This window comes from Triturus cristatus, chromosome 5_2, assembly GCF_964204655.1.
Source record: "Triturus cristatus chromosome 5_2, aTriCri1.1, whole genome shotgun sequence".
NCBI lineage: Eukaryota > Metazoa > Chordata > Amphibia > Caudata > Salamandridae > Triturus > Triturus cristatus.
In genome coordinates this window covers 905,895,750-905,918,634 of record NC_140588.1, presented here as the reverse complement: position 1 = coordinate 905,918,634, position 22,885 = coordinate 905,895,750, and the positions used below count along the sequence as shown (strand labels likewise).

General features: G+C 42.4%; 1 protein-coding gene across 1 annotated transcript in view; it reads left to right on the top strand.

Moving 5' to 3' along the window:
- LOC146829404 (putative defense protein 2) overlaps positions 1 to 22,885 on the top strand; it is a 118,530-nt gene that overhangs the window by 54,522 nt on the left and 41,123 nt on the right. The window contains exon 3 of the mRNA XM_085606689.1: positions 18,153 to 18,268. Within this exon, the coding sequence (XP_085462815.1) occupies positions 18,153 to 18,268 (116 nt within the window). The remainder of the gene's footprint in view (positions 1 to 18,152; positions 18,269 to 22,885) is intronic.

Sequence of the window (22,885 nt, the reverse complement as noted above, 5' to 3'; positions counted from 1 at the left end):
GATTGTTTTGTTGTTGGTTTGGTGTCAAATAATTTATTCAATTTTACTCTATTTTTCTAAATTTGTGTTCATTTTTCTTGTGTTGATGTTAGATCTGGCTTTTTAAGCGGGTTTGTCCCTAGACTTTTTGGCCTCCTGTTTCTGACCTGTTTGTGTTGGTTTTATGACTCTGGGCACTTTACCACTGCTGATCAGTGCTATTGTGCATATACTCTTCCTGTAAATTGTTATTATTTGACTTACTACTAAGTCCCTATTGGCTTATTTGACTTACTGCTAAGTCCCAGTACTGTGTGTGCCTAGGGCCTGTAAGTCAACTGCTGCTAGTTGGCCTGCAGCACTGATTGTGCCACCCACGGAAGCAGCCTTGCAAAAGGTTCTCAGGCCTGCTATTGCAGTGTCTGTGTACAGTCTAGTACTTTTTTTTATCAAGAAAAAGAGGGGCCCCTTCAAAGTCAAAGGGATGAGGCACTGTAAAGTAATGAAAAAAGAGATACCCTTTGGACCAAATAGATGGATGCAAGTGATGATACTATCACGAGAACCCTCATGCGAACACTGTATTACCATTAATTCAATCGTATCGAGGAAGACTGCAAAAACACATAATCAGAAAGATAACAAAACCAAATGGTCTAATTAAAAAAATCTGATTTCACAGATAAATGTATTAAATATTCACCATATATAAAAAAACACAGGAATTCGTTCATCTAATCAGTAATTCAACATAAATACCCTATAAATTGTGATAAAAATGAACAACCTATGCTGCTAAAACGCACAATATAACAATCACATATACACAAACGAAATTGCTAAGAGTCACAAGTATAGACAGACAAAATATGTCATAGAAACAGTTACACATCCGTGATGACCATATGTCGGGCGTAGAACCAGGTACTTTTTATATTTAGTACTCGTTGACTGTCACCCGTGTCAACGGATTTGCGTAGAAGAGTAGGCGTCGACGCGTTTCGATGGCTTAATTTATAGTTCCATCTTTTTCAAGACCCCATTCTTGACTCTCAAATACTAGTTAATACTGTATATCTGATTGTTATATTGTGCGTTTTAGCAGCATAGGTTGTTCATTTTTATCACAATTTATAGGGTATTTATGTTGAATTACTGTTTAGATGAACTAATTCCTGTGTTTTTTTTTATATATGGTGAATATTTAATAAATTTATCTGTGAAATCAGATTTTTTTAATTAGACCATTTGGTTTTGTTATCTTTCTGATTATGTGTTTTTGCAGTCTTCCTCGATACGATTGAATTAATGGTAATACAGTGTTCGCATGAGGGTTCTCGTGATAGTATCATCACTTGCATCCACCTACAGTCTAGTACTGCCATGTCGGCCTGGCAAGTGCACCCACTTGCTAGGCCCTAACCTTCCCTTTTCTTACATGTGAGTCACCCCTAAGGTAGGCTCAAGGTACCCCTGTGGGCAGGGTGCAGTGTATGTGAAAGGTAGGACATACCCTTGTGTGTGGTAGGTCCTGAAAGTAAAATACTGCCAATTTAGTTTTTTAGACCAAGATTGGAAAATAGAGTTTAGACTGAACTCAGAATGTAAAGATGCATCTTTTAATAAGGGTGAGTTTTACATTATGGGTTTGAAAATACCACTTTTAGAAAGTAGGTATTTTCTTACCCAGCCATCCAGTGTGCCTCTGCTAGGTTTGTGTAGTGACTGTCTGGCTTTGGAGTGACAGGGGCTGGAGATGTGCATTCTGTTCAGACAGCCACTTGGGGGGTGAGGTGTGTCCTGCCTTTCCAGGGTGAGTCAGGGCTGACCTGGGCTGCATTCAGAGTTGGGGGAGAAGATTTATTTCACACCTGAATGGGCCTGGTCTGCCTTGGATAATGCCATCTCCACCTCCTGCCAGGAAGCTGACCCATAGAGGACAGAACTGGTTTGGGTTGGGTAAATAGCTTCTCTGCCACCAGAGAACAAAGGCATTTGCGCTATAAGGAGTGGAGCCCAGACCTCAGACGTTTAGATAACTTCTGGAATTCTAGAGGAACCTTTGCCAAGGAGAAGAACTGGAGAAACTGAGGAGAAGTACTGCCCCTTTGCTGTGTGCTGTCTGGGGTTGGCCTTCAGTGGCTGTTTCTGCCATGGAAAGCACATGGACTTTGCTGTGTGCTGAGTCCCCTGCTTGAGGACGATCTCCAAGGGCTTGAAGTAGAGCTTGCCTCCTGTTTTGAAGTCTCAGGGACACAAAGTTTTCACCTCCAGGCCCACCTGAACAACTTTACTGGGAGTTCGGACCTCCCAATAGGTGCCTGCCAGTGTTCTGGGCCTCTGGTGGTTGTTTCTGGGAACTGCAAAAAACTAAAGAACTGTGAAAATCAATACATCGCCTGGTTCCGACGCATCACAGCAGTGCGAGAAGAATTTCCGATGCATCGCCGCCACCGAAGAATCGGCGCAAGCGCCTGCCTGCGGCTGAAGTGTCTGCCGTGCAACGAGTCCATGGGTGAGATATGCTCAACATTATTAAGTAGAGGACTGCTCTTTCCCCACAACATCGAGTCCAAAGGGTGCACCAGCCGCAATAAGTCACACAAAACTTTAACACTGTTCCTGACCGCTTCCTCCCACTATTCTGATTTGTTCTGCATTCCGTCCATCAATTGTGTGTCTTTTGCTTTCTCGCCCTAAGTGCGCCGAGTATGCCTAGACGTAGGTCCCGGGCTCACTGTGCCACTGGAATCAAGCTATTCTGGCTGAAGAGGGATGAAACCCCGAAACCGGTCCTAGGATGCTTGTTTCCGGTCCAGGGAGGACCTGGCTTGGCAATTCGGGCTGGACTGTTCCCATGAGGCACAGGGTCAAGACTGATTTGCATATGGCCAGGTCTAAACTGGGGTGGCATGGTGAGCAAAAGAATGATAGATTTAACCCAGATCTCTTGACTGGGGGAGAATGTTTTGATTTGTTCTGCATTCTGTCCATCAATTGTGTGTCTTTCGCTTTCTCCCACTAAACTTAAAAACCATCATTAAAAGATTGATAGCTAGATGTATTTAGCAAAGCAGATTTGCCCCTAAAATGATATCAGTCATCTGATTTTTCCAGAAAACATCAGGTAGTGCAACATAACATAGAGGTTCTCTCCGGCCCCAATTCACAAGATGCGAATTTTGACATGGTATGTGCTAGTTTCCTCTTTTAAAATACACACTCTTGTAATTAGTGCACATTTAGACCAAAAAATCACATTCGTTTTTTATTTTTATGTTTTATTTTACTTAGATACACAAGTCCCTTTTGAAAATATTTCTCCCTGATGAAGACCTTCCCATCAAGATGTGCCACCTAGAAGGTCGAAACGAGTTGGCTTTTACAATAGAGAGGCTCCTTTAAGAACCAAGTATAAGTTAGGTCCCAAAATTGGACACAATAGAGCTCACTGAGAAGGGTTCTATCATTGAGTTCTTAACACCTTCTGGACCTCTCTTTGGCTTATACAGTAGTGAAGGATGAGGACAGAAAAGTAAAACCAGTCCTTGGATTTTCCTTATTGGAAAAATTAGTGGGACTACTTTTTCGCCTGATGTTTTTCCAGGATGTTATTTGTATATTGGATCTTACAAACAATAAGGTTTATGTATTGAAAAAAAAGTACAAGTGTTTATGTTTTGTTTATGCACTGTAAATGTTCTTGATCACAATCTTTATGATTTTGTTGTATAAAAGAAGGCAAGTAGGCGTTACTCGAACTTGTTCCGTGACGGGATTTCATGTTTTGTAAAAATAAGTGAAAAATACACATTTACATATATTAGGATTCCTACCTCTGCTCTTCCTGAACTGAATCATTCCCCTATTTTTTACCTGTTCTGAGAGTAGGCACCAGGCCTACGAGGCAAGGTTTATAAAAATTAATAACATGGCCCATTCATAGGTGCCACCATCAAGGTACTTGAGACCTTTTTTGATGTAATAGTATTTTTTTGCAAAACAGATTTCTCACTGTCACAGTAGCCATCAAATGCTAGGCATCTCCATCCTCCATTGCAATATTCACTGCTTATGGGAACATAGCACACAAAGTATTATTATCAAACATCACCAACTACATTATCATCAGGCTCTTTTATGGCAGAACCAAAAACCCTAAGCATTAGGGAGGAGGAAATTGAGGAACTACTGAAGCGCCCATCTAAATTGAATCCTAGTAACACATTACTATCGGCCTGGAAGACAAGGCTTTGGCTTGGTTGAGGAGCTTCCTAACAGACCGCACCCAAAGGGTCACCTTGGGTGCATATCGGTCAGAGGAGTTGGGGATCTCTAAGGGGGAGCCACAGGGCTCCTGTTTGAGCCCCACTCTTTTCAACATCTATGTGGCCCCCCTAGCCAACATCATGAGGTCCCACGGTTTCATCCCAGTGTCATATGCGGATGACACCCAACTCCTCTTTCCTTTTAAAATCCTCACTGCTGAGGTTAGGAACTCCTTTGCCCAGGGGATGAAAGCAGTGGCTCACTGGATGGCATCTAACTTCCTGCAATGTAATGTTGGCAAGACGGAAGTGATGCTGTTCGGGGAGGCCAAACTCCTGTGGACTCGTGACTGGTGGCCTCAAGATCTCGGCCCAGTCCCTGAGCCCAAGCAGGTAGTGAAAAATCTATGGGGTTCAACTGGACCAGGAGCTTTCCCTAAAACATCATGGCAACCAAGTGGTGGGCTCTTGTTTCCACATCATTGGTTTGTTGCGGAAAGTGTTTCCTTTGCTGCCAGACTCTACTAGAAAACCCTTGGTGCAGGCTCTAGTATTGAGTCGATTGGATTACTGTAATGGGCTATTACTGTCGGCAAATGAAGGAGTAATCTCCAGACTCCAGGTGGTCCAGAATACCGCTGCTCGTCTTGTCTTAAACCGGCCCCCTCGCACTCCCTCCAAACCTCTGCTGACCAAGCTTCATTGGCTATCCATCAAACAGAGGGTGAAGTTTAAAATCTGTTCTATTATACACAAATGTTTACATGGGAGAGGCCCTGCTTACCTGTCCAACAAATTCTCCCCCTATGTTCCCACGCGCTCTCTGAGATCCAGTGAACAGGCCTTGCTGTGTGTACCCAGAGCAAAAAAAGCAAGACAGGGAGCTAGAGCCCTTTCAGTTGCTGGCCCAATTCTATGGAATAGCCTCCCAATATCTTTGAGACTCTGTGATGATCACCTCCCTTTCAGGAAACAATTAAAAACTTTCCTATTTCAAGACTAACATGATATACTGCTTGGACTCTTTTCTTGTATTATGGTTGGCCAAAGGCGCGGAGATACTCCTTTGGGAGTCGATTCCAGCGCGGTATAAACTCGCAAATAAATAAATTAACAAATCCAGGACAACAGTCAGATCTGGAAAAAATCACATGCTTAAAAAAAGGACAAGTACGCACGGCCCTACATGGAGAAGTCTTATTAGAACATCTAAGGGCAGGCACCATACCTGCCGGACTGCAGGTGAAGAATGTACCAGTAATCTTCACAGATCAACCAGAATACTTAGATGGATTCAGTCATATAGGAACAAAATGTTCACGGGACTGGATGTTCCATTCCATCAAGACAGCTGAACGATTATGCCAAAAGAAACTTGAATTAATAAAAGAACTTGAAGAAGAATTCCTAAACAACACAGCGGTACAGAATGCCCAAGCACTTTTGACGAAACTAGAAAAAGAGAAAGAGATCTTCGAAAAAAATACTGAAGATCTAAAAAGATCAAAACTTCAAAAAGATATCAGTAATTTCACAGAGAAGAAGACTTATCCTTATCTAGATAAGGAATATTACAAACAGCCAGCTAATATTCGCATGCTCCGCACCTACGGAGGCAGGAGCAGAAGACAATATATCACTTTCTCTGATGCTTCTTCGTATTCAGACAACTCCAATGATTCAGAACCTACCACCAGCAACTGCGGTAACCAATCCAGGCAATTTTACCAACCGGGGCCTTTTTTAGACAGTGGACGTGGAAGACCAACAGGGAGAACAAGACCAAGACAGTGGTATAATTGCCCACCACCTCCTCAACAATTTCAAGGAGAAATCACGACCAGGAGGAAGGTATATCGATGGTAGACGAGTCCAAGAGCTCAATCTACAATTTGTCTAATCACGTGTTATCACAAGAAGAAACACAAGTATTACAAAAAGGCTTGTCCTTTATACATACAGTGAAACCAGATATCGGGCAAACAAAACTGGAGATGTTGCAGCTATTCAGAAAAATGAGACTTAAAGTCTTTTACTCTGAAAAATTAGAGACAGAAGCTAAAAACTATTCTGGATTAAAAAATCCTGCAACTTTTTTTCCTGCTGCTGATTTGATGCCAATCGAAGTACTAACTTTCGAGAAAAACGTAATGAGAGACCTGAACACATTGGAAAATAAAAAAAACCTATACAAAATGGAACTTAACGAGAGAAGAAAAATCAGCATTAGATCATTTGATGAAGAATGACGAAATTATAAATAAGTCCGCAGACAAGGGCGGCGCGATTGTAATTTTGCAACGTGAAAAATATGAGACTGAAGTGGAGCGGCAGCTGTCCAATCAGGACCATTATAAAAGATCTGGTGAAGATTTTACAAAACTAATTAAAGACAAACTGATCCAGCTAACATCATTTGGAGAAACAGAAGGATGGCTATCCCAAAAAGAGGCAAAGTACCTGATTAATGACAATCCGAGGATACCTTTGGCATATGTCCTACCACAAATCCATAAGGACATACAAAATCAATCCTAGAAAGACCGGCTAAATATTTGGACACCTTCCTAAAACCACTAGTAGGTGAGACCATAAGCTACATAAAGGACACGATGCAGGCTATCACATTACTGGAGGGCCAACATTTTGAAAAAGAGGAGGAATATTTAGTAACATTGGACATTACCAGTCTTTATACTAATATCCCCCAAGAAGCAGGACTGGAAGCCATTGAATTTTTCTTAGAAAAAGGAGTAAGACCTCATAATGTGCCAACTTCATTTTTACTCCAGCTGGCAGAAATTTGTTTAAAATATAATTTCTTTACTTTCAATGAGTCCCAGTTTCTACAAGTCAAGGGAGTAGCCATGGGCTGTCCATTTGCACCAGAAATGGCAGTCATGTTCATGGCCTTATTTGAAGACAGATGGATCTACAATCGTAACCCATACGATGGCCTCATAAAAATGTGGTGTCGTTATATTGACGATGTTTTTATGCTGTGGAGGGGTACAAAAGAACAACTGTTGGAGTGTCAGACTTGGTTAAACAATAGGAAAAGAGACATTCAGTTCACGATCAATTTTAACAAAGTGGAGATGAACTTCCTAGATCTTTTAATAAAACATGAGGAAGGAATACTGTATACTACACTATACACGAAAAAAACAGACAAGAACACTCTACTCCATTTCTTAAGTTTCCACCAACGGAACCTTCGTGAAAATTTGCCATTCAGCCAGTTTTTGAGGACAAGACGAAATTGTACCATGAAGGATGATTACTTTTGTAATGCCAAAATACTCTTGGAAAAATTGGCTGAACGCAATTACCCAAGAAAACTCCTCAAAAGAGAGATGAAGAGAGCTTGGTATACTCCCAAGGAGTCACTTCCACTAGTATGCATAACAACCTTTTTGGGAATCACTAACGATGTAAAGAAAATTGTACGTAAAAATTGGAGTACAGTGAAAGCATTGAATCCACAGGCAGAGGTCCCCATTTTTGCCCTCAAGAAAAATAGGAGTATAAGAGGCAGATTGGTGCGGGCCAACACAGCGAAGAAAAAGACCAGCCAGTCACTTCGAACTCTTCTCTCGTTACTACCAATCAAAGGACATAGAAGATGTGGTAGCTGTTCATCGTGTGCAAGTACTTTAGAAGGCTCCATATTTACATATGGCAACAAGTTTGTGAAACACGAGGAGTTTACAAACTGTAACACCCACAATATAATATACTGTGTAATGTGCCCTTGCCCCAAAGCGTACATTGGGAAGACAACTCAAGCCATCAAAAAAAGAATCAAACAACATTGATTCAGAATAAGATGTGGCATCATAACTGCACCCATAGCAGCACACTGCATAGAACATCATCATGGTCCCAATGACATAAAATGGACTATTTTGAAACATGTGTCGGGTAACAACAATGACACCCTTTTATCAAGATTTGAAGCTAAAACCATTATATATTTAAACACAATTGATAATGGACTCAATAAGATGAGCAAGATAAATCATTGGGTTTAGAAAACATTTGTTTGTGGCTCTTCTTTCCCCCTCTTTATTTGATTCAGTATTTTAGAAGTGCTTAGATGCAGAACCCTTATGCATTCTAAGTTAATAATATTAAAAAACAAGCACCGGTTTCTGGAATAGCACAAGACTGTGTTAATACTGGGGATCATCCTTTCACTATCGCTTAAATTGTTTGACTAAACACTATGGGCCCGATTCACAAAACTAACTTAAGACAAAATCCTAAACTTACTACTTTTGGTATTCACAGAAGTTAGGATTTTGTCTTAAGTTTGTCTTAAGTTTGTCTTAAGATAAACTTAAGACAGACTTAAGACAGACTTAAGACAAACTTAAGACAGACTTAAGACAGACTTAAGACAGACTTAAGACAAACTTAAGACAGACAGGACAAACTTAGGACAGACTTAAGACAGACTTAAGACAGACTTAAGTTAGGATTTTGTCTTAAGTCTGTCTTAAGTCTGTCTTAAGTCTGTCTTAAGTTTGTCTTAAGTCTGTCTTAAGTCTGTCTTAAGTCTGTCTTAAGTTTGTCTTAAGACAAACTTAAGACAAAATCTTAACTTCTGTGAATACCAAAAGTAGTAAGTTTAGGATTTTGTCTTAAGTTAGTTCTGTGAATCGGCCCCACAGGTTTTTCAACTTCAGTTTTTGTCTCTTTAATCAACAAAAATGTATTTCATCGCTAAGTGGGTAGTTATCTAATCGTACAAGACACCGGCTCTGAGGCCTGGAAATAAGGAAGCTCGCTAACGAAGAACCGGAAGTGGGACAAGGTCAGGCAAACAAAGTTACGTTGCGATGAGCGGAAGCTCGAGATCGCAAGCGTCGCCGGGAATTATTGCACTAGAAGACGGACGGACGACATTCCATCCAGGTGATCACTTTCAAAGTGCACAACTTTGCCTGCCAAACAATTTTGCGAGCAATAGGAACTACGTCAATTACGACCGAAATATGCAGAAGTGACAGGATTCGCCCAACATTGTCCGGAATGCTGGTGAAGGAGAAATAGCAGATAGCCTTCCCCATTTGAAAAGAGACAAGGTATTGTTTTTCACTAAGATACGTGCTGTGTGCATGGAGCACTTTCTCATTGGCACGGGTGAGATATGCTCAACATTATTAAGTAGAGGACTGCTCTTTCCCCACAACATCGAGTCCAAAGGGTGCACCAGCTGCAATTAGTCACACAAAACTTTAACACTGTTCCTGACCGCTTCCTCCCACTAAACTTAAAAACCATAATTAAAAGATTGATAGCTAGATGTATTTAGCAAAGCGGATTTGCCCCTAAAATTATATCAGTCATCTGATTTTCCAGAAAACATCAATGGTGCAACATAACACAGAGGTTCTCTCCGACCCCGATTCACAAGATGCAAATTTTGACATGGTATGTGCTAGCTTCCTCTTTTAAAATACACACTCTTGTAATTAGTGCACATTTAGACCAACAATCACATAAGTTTTTTATTTTTATGTTTCATTTTAATTAGATACACAAGTCCCTTTTGAAAATATTTCTCCCTGATGAAGACCTTCCCATCAAGACGTGCCACCTAGAAGGTCGAAACGCGTTGCCTTTTACAATTGAGTGGCTCCTTTAAGAACAAAGTATAAGTTAGGTCCCAAAATTGGACAAAAAAGAGCTCGCTCACTGAGAAGGGTTCTATCATTGAGTTCTGAACACCTTGTGGACCTCTCATTGGCTTATACAGTTGTGAGGATGAGGACAGAAAAGTAAAACAGTCCTTGGATTTTCTTTATTGGAAAAATTAGTGGGACTACTTTTTCGCCTGATGTTTATCCAGGATGTTATTTGTATATTGGATCTTACAAACGATAAGGTTTATGTATTGAAAAAAAAAGTACAAGTGTTTATGTTTTGTTTATGCACTGTAAATGTTCTTGATCAAAATCTTTATGATTTTGTTGTATAAAAGAAGGCAAGTAGGCGTTGCTCTAGCTTGTTCCGTTTCGGGATTTCATGTTTTGTAAAAAATAAGTGAAAAATACACATTTAACATATATGATGATAATCCAGGGATAATTAAAAAATCCTATTGGAAAAAAGTGATTTGCAATTTATGGTGTCAGAGGTATTTTGTTTTTCTCACATGTATTAGGATTCCTATCTCTGCTCTTCCTGGACTGAATCATTCCCCTGTTTGTTACCTGTGCAACGAGTCCTGTGCACCAATCTCAGATGTCCGAGATCACCGCACCGACTGACACAGGCCCTGCTGCGTAAGAACCGGCGCATCGAGGGGACACGGCTTGAATCGTCGCAGCGCATCCTGGATCTTCATGCATCACATTCTCCCGATCGTCACGCATTGCACTGAAGCATCAGGTCTGTCTCATAGCTGTGGGATGCAGTAAGAAACAGACGCATTACCTCCCCACGTGGTAAGAAACAGACGCATCACTCCTCTCCGATAAGGAACCAACGCATCACCTCTCCTACGCACCAGCAAGGAACCGACGCATCACCTTCCCCGGAGCAAGGAACCAATGCATCACCTTCACCGCGACCCTTTTTTGCTTGTTTTGACGCATCCACGGTACTATGTGTTTGAAAGTGTCGCATCCACCATTTTCTATGAACAGAACTATTTCTACCTTTTGAATGTCACATTTTATTTATTGTATTTTGAATTTTTGTCGATTTTGTCTTGCTTGGTTTAGATAAAGATTACTTGTTTTTCTAATCTGGTGTGGTGTCCATTTGTAGTGTTTTCACTGTATTACTGTATGTGTGCACAAATGCTATACACTCTTCCTGTCTGCTCGTGCCAAGCTATTAAGGGTGTGAGCAGGGGTTATTTTAGAAGTGCAGCTCCCTTAACCTGACTAGGACGAAGGGTCCCTACTTGGACAAAGGTGCAAACCATTGCCAACTAGAGACCCCATTTCTAACAGTTGAGTTTTCACTTTATTACTGTTTGTGTGCTGCATAAACACTTCAAACAAGTTAAGCCTGACTTTTTTCTACCACACTGCCAGAGTGTTACACAGGTTAAAATGCTAACTTTTGTGGTTCACCCTGATAGGGATTGTGGATTCTGCTTGAGAAGGGGTCTCATCTCCCCCAAATCAAAAACCCAATTTCCAACAACAGCATAGGAAAAGGAAGAGACCAGGTGCAGCCAACCTCTCTGCCCTCCTCTAGCTCTGCCACTGCCTTCCATGACCGGGGCTTGGAGGCTTCCCTACTCCCATGATCTGTGAGTAATAGCACATCATAAAAGACCCCTTTGGGAGTAAGGTGGAGGCCCTGCATTCAGGGGTTTGTCCTATTCCTTAATCTTGAGCCTCTCTGTAGTAGGTAGGGGTATTTGCCTTCAGTTAGTAATAATACCAGAATCACAAATGAGGTCCAGTCAAGTCTCCGTAAATAAATAATTGCTCAACCCTTGTAGCTTGGCAACGAGCAGTCAGGATTAATTTAGGAGACAGGTATTTGTAAGTAAATAAGTAAAAGATACAACACAATAAAAATCCAACACCAATTTATAAAAAATAAAATATTTTTATTTTCAAAATGACAAAAATTCAATATAGGGGAGCAGAGATATGAATTGTTAAAGATTAAATTAAAAAATATGCATTGTAGTGCAAATAAAAAGTCACTCAAGGTTATCCGGTCTCGCTGGTCCAGGACAAAATCAAAGTCAAAGTTTCAGGCTAACTTCTACCCTATCACTAACCTCCCTTTCCTCGACAAAATCACTGAAAGATGTGTAGCAGAGCGACACACTCAACATATCTTCTAAACGAATTTCAATCCGCCTTCAGTCAAGGATACAGCACCAAAACAGCACTGCTTAAGGTTATCAATGATGCCCTTCGAGTACGAGACTCGGGCAGCTCCTGCCTTCTGATCCTTCTTGACCTCTCTGCAGCCTTTGAGACTGTAGACCATCTTACACTTCTTAGCACACTAAAACAAAGAATGAAGGTGTAATGCTTAAATGATTTCAGTTTTATTTCACAGGGAGATCTCAGGTGATTAATATTGAAAACTGTCACTCAACTCCACAAATTGTGGATCAAGGTGTCTCTTAAGGCTCTATCCTTGCTCCGACCCTATTTAATCTTTAAATTGAACAACTAGGATCCCTATTAAAAGAGGCCAGGATCCTTTTTCACCTCTATGCTGATGACGCTCAATACTGTCTTAAGGTGTCCTCCGCACGCAAGATCTCACCTCTTGTCACCACCCTCAACTCAATCCAAAAATGGACAATGTCCCAGCACTTAAAATTGAACCCCTCTAAAACTGAACTGAATTCCTTCTCATCTCTACCTCAAATTCTCCACCTCCTTTTCAATCATGGATGGATAATCTGAACATTTTTAACGGTAAACCTACCATCGTTGACAGTGTCAAATCTCGAAGTGTCATCTTGGACAAAAGATTTAACCTCCAATCCCAAATCAATCCCTTGGCCAAAAATGCTTGCTTTCTCCTATATCCTTCTTTGGGGGATTACTTTCCTGAGCAATACCTAAAAACTTTTGTCCAGTCTTTGGTACTCTCCGGACTGGACTACTGTAATTCCCTCCTTGCAGGCCTCCCGAAGATCCACTTATCTCCTTTAAAATCAATCCCCCACTCCGATAAGTGTTTCGTCTACGGGGCCAAAAGTAACGACCATATCACATCTATGTTGATAAATCTTCACTGGCTTCCTATTAAAACTAGGACCATATACAAAACTGTTTGTATTACCCATAAAGCCATCACACCTTCACCCATCGCTACCTAACAACCAAACTCAAGATGTCAGGTGACTCTAGACCTTCATGAAATGCAAATGTGGAAAATCTGCTGCTCAAACATCCAACTTTCAAAAGGGAAAGAATTATGGCACAATCTTTCTCAGGTAATGCAACTGGAATTGGGAACTATAAGGGGGATGGGAGCACACTGCTACCTCCCAGCACAGTTCGCCCCTTTGCATCCTGGTACATGCAGTTCAATTTTAAATGCTTACTTGAAATTTTGCAGAGTGTCTCACCAAAGTTGGTGCAGGTTAGTGCTGTTAATCTCTAGACACATCTGTTTCTGGATTTCATCCTTCTTCAGTAGAGATAAAACGAAATTCATCTGGGGTTTGCTGAGAAAGCTGCCACAATCCTCTCAGGTCTCTGTACCTCTCCCTGGCGCGCAGGTGCCTCCCATGAGCTCGTCAGCTCAGTGGCTCAAGGGAGCCTTTTTGAAAGATAAGGGGGATGGGAGCACACTGCTACCTCCCAGCACAGTTCGCCCCTTTGCATCCTGGTACATGCAGTTCAATTTTAAATGCTTACTTGAAATTTTGCAGAGTGTCTCACCAAAGTTGGTGCAGGTTAGTGCTGTTAATCTCTAGACACATGTGTTTCTGGATTTCATCCTTCTTCAGTAGAGATAAAACAAAATTCATCTGGGGTTTGCTGAGAAAGCTGCCACAATCCTCTCAGGTCTCTGTACCTCTCCCTGGTGCACAGGTGCCGCCCATGAGCTCGTCAGCTCAGTGGCTCAAGGCAGCCTTTTTGAAAGATAAGGGAGATGGGGGCGAACTGTAGCAGTGTGCTCCCATCCCCCTTCTGTTTCAAAAAGGCTCCCTTGAGCCACTGAGCTGACGAGCTCATGGGAGGCACCTGCGCGCCAGGGAGAGGTACAGAGACCTGAGAGGATTGTGGCAGCTTTCTCAGCAAACCCCAGATGAATTTCGTTTTATCTCTACTGAAGAAGGGTGAAATCCAGAAACACATGTGTCTAGAGATTAACAGCACTAACCTGCACCAACTTTGGTGAGAAACTCTGCAAAATTTCAAGTAAGCATTTAAATTGAACTGCATGTACCAGGATGCAAAGGGGCGAACTGTGCTGGGAGGTAGCAGTGTGCTCCCATCCCCCTTCTGTTTCAAAAAGGCTCCCTTGAGCCACTGAGCTGACGAGCTCATGGGAGGCACCTGTGCGCCAGGGAGAGGTACAGAGACCTGAGAGGATTGTGGCAGCTTTCTCAGCAAACCCCAGATGAATTTCGTTTTATCTCTACTGAAGAAGGATGAAATCCAGAAACACATGTGTCTAGAGATTAACAGCACTAACCTGCACCAACTTTGGTGAGACACTCTGCAAAATTTCAAGTAAGCATTTAAATTGAACTGCATGTACCAGGATGCAAAGGGGCGAACTGTGCTGGGAGGTAGCAGTGTGCTCCCATCCCCCTTCTGGAATTGGGAACTAGTTACCTCCAAAACTTCGCACCACCACCTCTTTCCAGGTCTTCAAAAAGGACCTAAAAACTCTTCTCTTCCAAAGACATTTTCTCAATAACACTCCTCAGTAGCCTTTCACTAGGCATACTCCCTCACACTTATTGGTGTCACTCTGACTGTTACATGTTACTCTCAAGAGCTATAACGTCCTGTTTCTACTCTGTAAATGTATATTATTTATTTGTATAACCTTATTTGTTTTAACTTTTCTAAATCTGTAATTTGTAATGAATATCAAATTTGTATGTAGGTAACTCTCACCATGAGTAACCTTAGTAGCCATACGTATTCATCTAATACACTGTTACTCTAAATCTCTCATGTAACCTTCTTCTCTCTAACACCTCTGGGTAAAGTCCGCGCTATTAAAAAGCAAATGACTAAAAATAAAAGAAAACAATACTAAAATAAACCCAACCCAAACATGTGGCTATCAATTCACTACACTCCCCTTCCAGCTCCTCTCCTAACCTAATTAGGGGGCTTCCATCTGGCTGAGGATCATGGAAGTGGGAGCTGGTTTAGATCTGTGACAACTGTTCTTCTGCCTTTGAAGTCCAGCTTATCTCCACCTCAACCTTGCTTTTCCAGGAAGCAAATCTCCTCCCAGTAAATGGCTGCATTGTTTCAGCCCCAGGCCTCTTTTCACCGGCTCAGGATGTCAAAGGCTGGCCAATCAACAGACGCTGCTTCAGTGTTGTTTTAGGTAACTTCAGGATAGTAAGTCCTAAAACTACTTTCCTGTAATAGTTATAATAAATCCGTCTTTGGCAACTTGTTGGATTTATTGTAACAATTATTTTGATACTTTGAATCATATTGCTACCTAACTCCAATCAAACAATTCAAAAGTCAGTCTTTAATAAAGTTTAATAAAGCCTTCTCATGTTAGCCTATGGGACTAGCAGCACTACAATAGGGAAAAACAATAGTTATAGTTTTTCCCAACAAGGGCATATAAAACATATTTTATATTGCCCCTTCTTTTTATAACAATGTACCCTTACCCTTAGGGCACCTAGGGCAGACCTTAGGACCCTGTCTTGGGGGAGACCATTACCACATAGCCACATGCATCAGGGTACTTAGGTTGCCCGGGCACAGGGTTAAGTGCACACTCCCTTTGAAAATTTGCATGAAGTTCATATGTCCAGCATGGGTACTGATTGAGGGGAGCTGCTCATCGGCTCAAGAAGGCCTTGGAACTCTAGTCAGTGACTCCAGTGAGCCTGGGCTATCTGCACAAAGGCTAGACAAGGCCATATTGCCACCAGCTGTCTACAGACAACTGGTGAACTGACAGGAATGGCTATCTCTAGCATCCCTCTGGGTTCTCCAACTTTGTGGTACTTGATAGTCGAGGGAAGATGGTTTCCTGGATAGTGCCGAACGGTGCTGAAGACTTAAACCTCATTGGCTAAGCAGGCCTTGGTTCACAGAAGGCAGATTGCACACCTGGGCATACAGGCCTGAACAAATAGGCTGGCCGTTCCAAGCGAGTATGGGGGGCCACCAGGTCAAACAAACCCCAGTCGCAGTTTGGTGAAGCCTGTAGTCTATGTGAGTGCAAGGTACCTGCTATCCCCAACAAGGGGTTTAGATCATCTTCCCTACCAGGTCAGGGTGTTGCCTGAGCAGGGAGGAGTCTTGTGCTCTTCTGGGCTGCTCAACTACAAGAAGCTATGTTTAAAAATAGGTGAAGCCTACAAGGCGGCCTGAAGCCTTGGCCATCTTCCGGGCCAGGGCTTCAGGCACCAACCAGAGCCAGCTTCTCTTCCCAGGGCAGGTTGGTGCCTGAGCAGGGCAAAATCTTGTGCTCCTCTGGGCCCACCCGCTCCAAAAATCCCCAGTAAGAGGAGGGGAATTCTGCATGGAGGCCTGTGGCACAGGTCCCCTGGGTCACAACGGTAGACCTTGACCAGAGCCACTATTTCTACCCTGGGCAGGGTGGTACTCAGGGTGGTGAGTCAAGTGCTCCTCTGGGCGCTCGCAGCTCCAAGAAGCACCAATGAGCGGTAGATGAAGCTCACACAAAGGGCTGGGGCTCAGTCCTATAGGCCAGTGTTCCAGGCACCAGACCGAACCACCTTCCCTACACAGGGCAGGGTGGCACATGAATACATCTAATCAACTGAGCACACACCTTGTGGCTGCATGCAGCTGTGCAGGGAATTGAAAGCCAGACTCTTCTGAGTTGAAGGAACTGAACCCTGCTGCTAGGGCTCTCTGAGGTTCAGTCTTTGCTTTTCGACTCATAGGGTGCACTGCAGATGTCTGCATGGGTCCCACTGTAGGAACTTGGAGCTAGAGGTTTCAAAAGAGGTATTATGAGGGACCTTTAAAGGGATAGTGAAAGGAGAGTGAAGAGCAGTTGGAGGCACTTGTGGGATTTATCCAAGGACATTTATGGTAGTGTAACTGTAGAGGTTAAGTTTCACATGGTATAGAGCCCGCTGGCAGATGACATTGCAGAATCGCGCTGTGGGATGCTGTGATATTTAAGCTGAATGTCAAAGAGGACACACGACCGCCCTGAATGCTCCTAGAGGCAGTAAGCAGCAGAGGGAATCAACACATGAAACAGTGAGGGGGTAGAAGAAGAGTGGCATCTCTTGTCTAGTGGTGTGAGAGGCTAGACCCAACATATTGCCAGATGGCCTGGGTGTTAATTACTGAATCTTGTTTGCCTATGTGCTCCTGTACATATATTAATGCAGGAGACCTCTAAAAGGGATTATGGTAGTTTCTCTCCTGTTGTCCTCGGGATTAAAGATGTATATTTTTCGGGAAGTACTCGGACTCCACGCTGTGCCTTGGGACTCGTGCACTTCTTGGGACCATGTTTTGTTCTAACGTGTTTTTACAGTCTGGTTGTTACATCTTTGTTTTCTTTTTACTGTATTGCATCACGATTATGCTCTGCGACATATTACATGATTTGGAATTCAAAGGGATCCATTCTTATAAACATGGAACAAAATGGAAAAAAGTGCCCATCCAGAATTTGTGTGTCTTCTACGTTCAGGGAAAGCACACAGCTTTGTTAAAATACCCCTCGCCCACCAAAAGGACCCTTGGTGGCATGCTTCATCATCAGGGTCATCCCGCCTGCTGCGGGACGGGGCGTGCTACGACCTACGACTAAGCGGGAGCACTGATTACAATACTATGTGTGATATAGGAGTGTGAATGGAAGGGTCAGAAGTGAGAGAAAGTGATGAATAATTAAAAAATACCTGGCTCAGCAGAAAAATAAATTTAATGTTCCTGTAAGCTGGTATTATTAAAGGTTGGGATAGAGACGGAGGTACTATGCTTTAATGTTTATAAGGGTGGATCCCTTTGTTTAACATATATTGACTAGAGGTGGACGTATCCACCTCTTATGCTCTTGGAGTGCTACAGATACTCCATGCCACGCATTCATGCAAAGCCAGGCTTTAGAACCCTCCCAGGCCTTTGTGCCAGCGCCTGGTGGGGCACCCCGGGAGGTCTCCCACAGACAGCCTGTCTTATTCATTGAAATACGTTGCAGAAATGTAGCCTGCTCTGTTTGCAACTATTTTATGCAGAAAATGTTTTCTCCTAGTGTTCTGGAATGGATGGATCTGCAATTACTCATGCCAACAGGGACCCGAAGACAAACTCAACGTCGTACCACTGGGTGGCTCTGGATAAGAACTGTGCAAAAACCATGATTATCATGTGAGTGTTATTCGCAACATGTCTGAATTTGCTAGCATTTACACAGCCTTTCCCCAAGCACGGGACCTGCAGAAGACACCTTAGAAAGACACTTAGACCTGCCTGTCTCATAAATAGTGAGCTTGCGTTTCTCTCTAAAATGTTTGTGGGTCCCACCAACCTGCGAGTTCACAGTGTTCGCTGCATTTTGCTGGGAGTCTCTACCACGCCAGAAATTGAAAATCCACCACAGAGGCAGGTTTAACTCAAACAAAAACCAATTTACGATTGTAAAGCCCTCCTAATCCTGATTCTTTGATAAGAATTTACTATTCGTAAATTGTTTTTTTGCGCACCCAGGCCCATATTTACCAAAATTTCATGCACACACAGCACAACTTTGCATTACTTTGGGAAACTATACAACACAAATTGTAAATTCCAGCAGAACACTATGCGTCAGGTTTGTGTTCCAAAAGTAACGCAAACTCTGTGCCAAGTATTAGTATATCTGGGCCCCTCTTTCCACCTCAATCTGCAAACATATTTTGGAATCAGGCCCATTGCATCTTGCAGATTGCGCCTTCCAAATCTGCCTACCGGAGGTCAGTTAGGCAACATGGCCAAGAGCTGCCCATCCTGGCCCATGCCTGTCGTACTATCACCATGGAAGGATATCAATTAAATGAACCTGCCCGACTTATCACAGGCTCAAAAAGAAACTGTCACATCTCCCCTGACCCTAGAGCCCTCAACTGGCTACCTTTTGAAGCCAGGATCCAGCTAAAAACCGCATGTGGCAACAGATCCTCCAGGAGCTCCAGTAACCATCTACTGAAACCACAACGTTTTGCCAAGAAGAAAACTTATACCCGGGCCAGCGCCCAGGATTTGGAATGCAGTGCCACAAAAACCAGACTTAATCCGTCTTTTATCTCTTAAAAAAATAAGTGAAATCTATTCTTTTATCGAAATTCACATGAGCTCTGTATATAACTTGTAGTACCATTGTGTGCGTCTTTGAACTGTTTGTTCCCTATTTATGCCTGTACAGCACTCTGATATCCGCAAGGGTCTTGTCTGCGCTATATAAAACCTTCACAATAAATAAAAAATAAATACTATCACCATGGAAGGATAGCAATTAAACAAACCTGCCCTACTATTACCATGGAAAGATAGCAATTGAACAAACCTGCCCTCCTATCACCATGGAAGGATAGCAATTAAACAAACCTGCCCTACTATCACCATGGAAGGATAGCAATTAAATGAACCTGCCCCACTATCACCATGGAAGGATAGCAATTAAATGAACCTGCCCCACTATCACCATGGAAGGATAGCAAATAAATGAACCTGCCCCACTATCACCATGGAAGGATAGCAAATAAATGAACCTACCCCACTATCATCATGGAAGAATAGCAATTAAATGAACCTGCCCCACTATCACCATGGAAGGATAGCAAATAAATGAACCTGATCCACTATCACCATGGCAGGATAGCAATTAAATGAACCTACCCCACTATCACCGTGGAAGAATAGCAATTAAATGAACCTGCCCTTCGATCACCATGGAAGGATAGCAAATAAATGAACCTGCCCCACTATCACCATGGAATAATAGCAATTAAACGAGCATGCCCTACTATCACCATGGAAGGATAGCAATTAAACGTACATGCCCTACTATCACCATGGAAGAATAGCAATTAAAAAAACCTGCCCCACTATCACCATGGAAGGATAGCAAATAAATGAACCTGACCCACTATCAGCATGGAAGGATAGCAATTAAATGAACCTACCCCACTATCACCATGAAAGAATAGTAATTAAATGAACCTGCCCTTCGATCACCATGGAAGGATAGCAATTAAATGAACCTGCCCCACTATCACCATGGAAGGATAGCAATTAAATGACCCTAGCCCACTATCACCATGGAAGAATAGCAATTAAATGAACCTGCCCCACTATCGCCATGGAAGGATAGCAAATAAATGAACCTACCCCACTATCACCATGGAAGAATAGCAATTAAATGAACCTGCCCCATTATCACCATGGAAGGATAGCAAATAAATGAACCTGATCCACTATCACCATGGCAGGATAGCAATTAAATGAACCTACCCCACTATCACCGTGGAAGAATAGCAATTAAATTAACCTGCCCTTCGATCACCATGGAAGGATAGCAAATAAATGAACCTGATCCACTATCACCATGGAAGGATAGCAATTAAACGTACATGCCCTACTATCACCATGGAAAAATAGCAATTAAAAAAACCTGCCCCACCATCACCATGGAAGGATAGCAAATAAATGAACCTGACCCACTATCACCATGGAAGGATAGCAATTAAATGAACCTACCCCACTATCACCATGAAAGAATAGTAATTAAATGAACCTGCCCTTCGATCACCATGGAAGGATAGCAATTAAATTAACCTGCCCCACTATCACCATGGAAGGATAGCAATTAAATGAATCTGCTCCACTATCACCATGGAAGTATAGCAAATAAATGAACCTGACCCACTATCACCATGGAAGGATAGCAATTAAACAAATCTGCCTTACCATCACCATGGACGAATAGCAATTAAATGAACCTGCCCCACTATCACCATGGAAGGATAGCGATTAAATGAACCTGCCCCACTATCACCATGTAAGCATAGCAATTAAATGAACCTACCTCACTCTCACCATGGAAGAATAGCAATTAAATGAACCTGCCCCACTATCACCATGGAAGGATAGCAAATAAATGAACCTGACCCACTATCACCATGGAATGATAGCAATTAAATGAACCTACCCCACTATCACCATGGAAGAATAGCAATTAAATGAACCTGCCCCAATATCACCATGGAAGGATAGCAAATAAATGAACCTGACCCACTATCACCATGGCAGTATAGCAATTAAATGACCCTACCCCACTATCACCATGGAAGAATAGCAATTGAATGAACCTGCCCTTCGATCACCATGGAAGGATAGCAAATAAATGCACCTGGCCGACTATCACCATGGAAGGAGAGCAATTAAACGAACCTGCCCCTCTCTCACCATGGAAGGAGAGCAATTAAACAAACCTGCCTTTCCATCACCGTGGACGAATAGCAATTAAATGAACCTGCCCCACTATCACCATGGAAGGATAGCAATTAAATGAACCTGCCCCACTATCACCATGGAAGGATAGCAATTGAATGCACCTGCCCCACTTTCAGCATGGAAGGATGGTAATTAAATGAACCTGCCCCACTATCACCATGGAAGGATAGCAAATAAATGAACCTGACCCACTATCACCATGGTAGGATAGCAATTAAATGAACCTACTCCACTATCACCATGGAAGAATAGCAATTAAATGAACCTGCCCTTCTATCACCATGGAAGGATAGCAAATAAATGAACCTGCCCCACTATCACCATGGAAGAATAGCAATTAAACGAACATGCCCTACTATCACCATGGAAGAATTGTAATTAAACGAACGTGCCCTACTTTCACCATGGAAGAATAGCAATTAAAAAAACCTGCCCTACTATCACCGTGGAAGGATAGCAAATAAATGAATCTGACCCACTATCACCATGGAAGGATAGCAATTAAATGAACCTACCCCACTATCACCATGGAAGAATAGCGATTAAATGAACCTGCCCTTCGATCACCATGGAAGGATAGCAATTAAATGAAACTACCCCACTATCACCATGGAAGACTAGCAATTAAATGAACCTGCCCCACTATCACCATGGAAGGATAGCAAATAAATGAACCTGACCCACTATCACCATGGAAGGATAGCAATTAAACAAACCTGCCTTACCATCACCATGGACGAATAGCAATTAAATTAACCTGCCCCACTATCACCATGGAAGGATAGCAATTAAATGAACCTGCCCCACTATCACCATGGAAGTATAGCAATTAAATGAACCTACCCCACTCTCAACATGGAAGAATAGCAATTAAATGAACCTGACCCACTATTACCATGGAAGGATAGCAATTAAATGAACCTACCCCACTATCACCATGGAAGAATAGCAATTAAATAAACCTGCCCCACTATCACCATGGAAGGATAGCAAATAAATGAACCTGACCCACTATCACCATGGCAGGATAGCAATTAAATGAACCTACCCCACTATCACCATGGAAGAATAGCAATTAAATGAACCTGCCCTTCGATCACCAGGGAAGGATAGCAATTAGGTGAACCTGCCCCACTATCAGCATGGACGAATAGCAACTAAATGAACCTGCCCTTTGATCACCATGGAAGGATAGCAAATAAATGAACCTGTCCTACTATCACCATGGAAGGAGAGCAATTAAACGAACCTGCCCCCCCTATCACCATGGAAGGATTGCAATTAAACAAATCTGCCTTACCATCACCATGGACGAATAGCAATTAAATGAACCTGCCCCACTATCACCATGGAAGGATAGCAATTAAATGAACCTACCCACTATCACCATGGAAGGATAGCAATTAAATGAACCTGCCCCACTATCACCATGGAAGCATAGCAATTACATGAACCTGCCCTTCGATCACCATGGAAGGATAGCAAATAAATGCA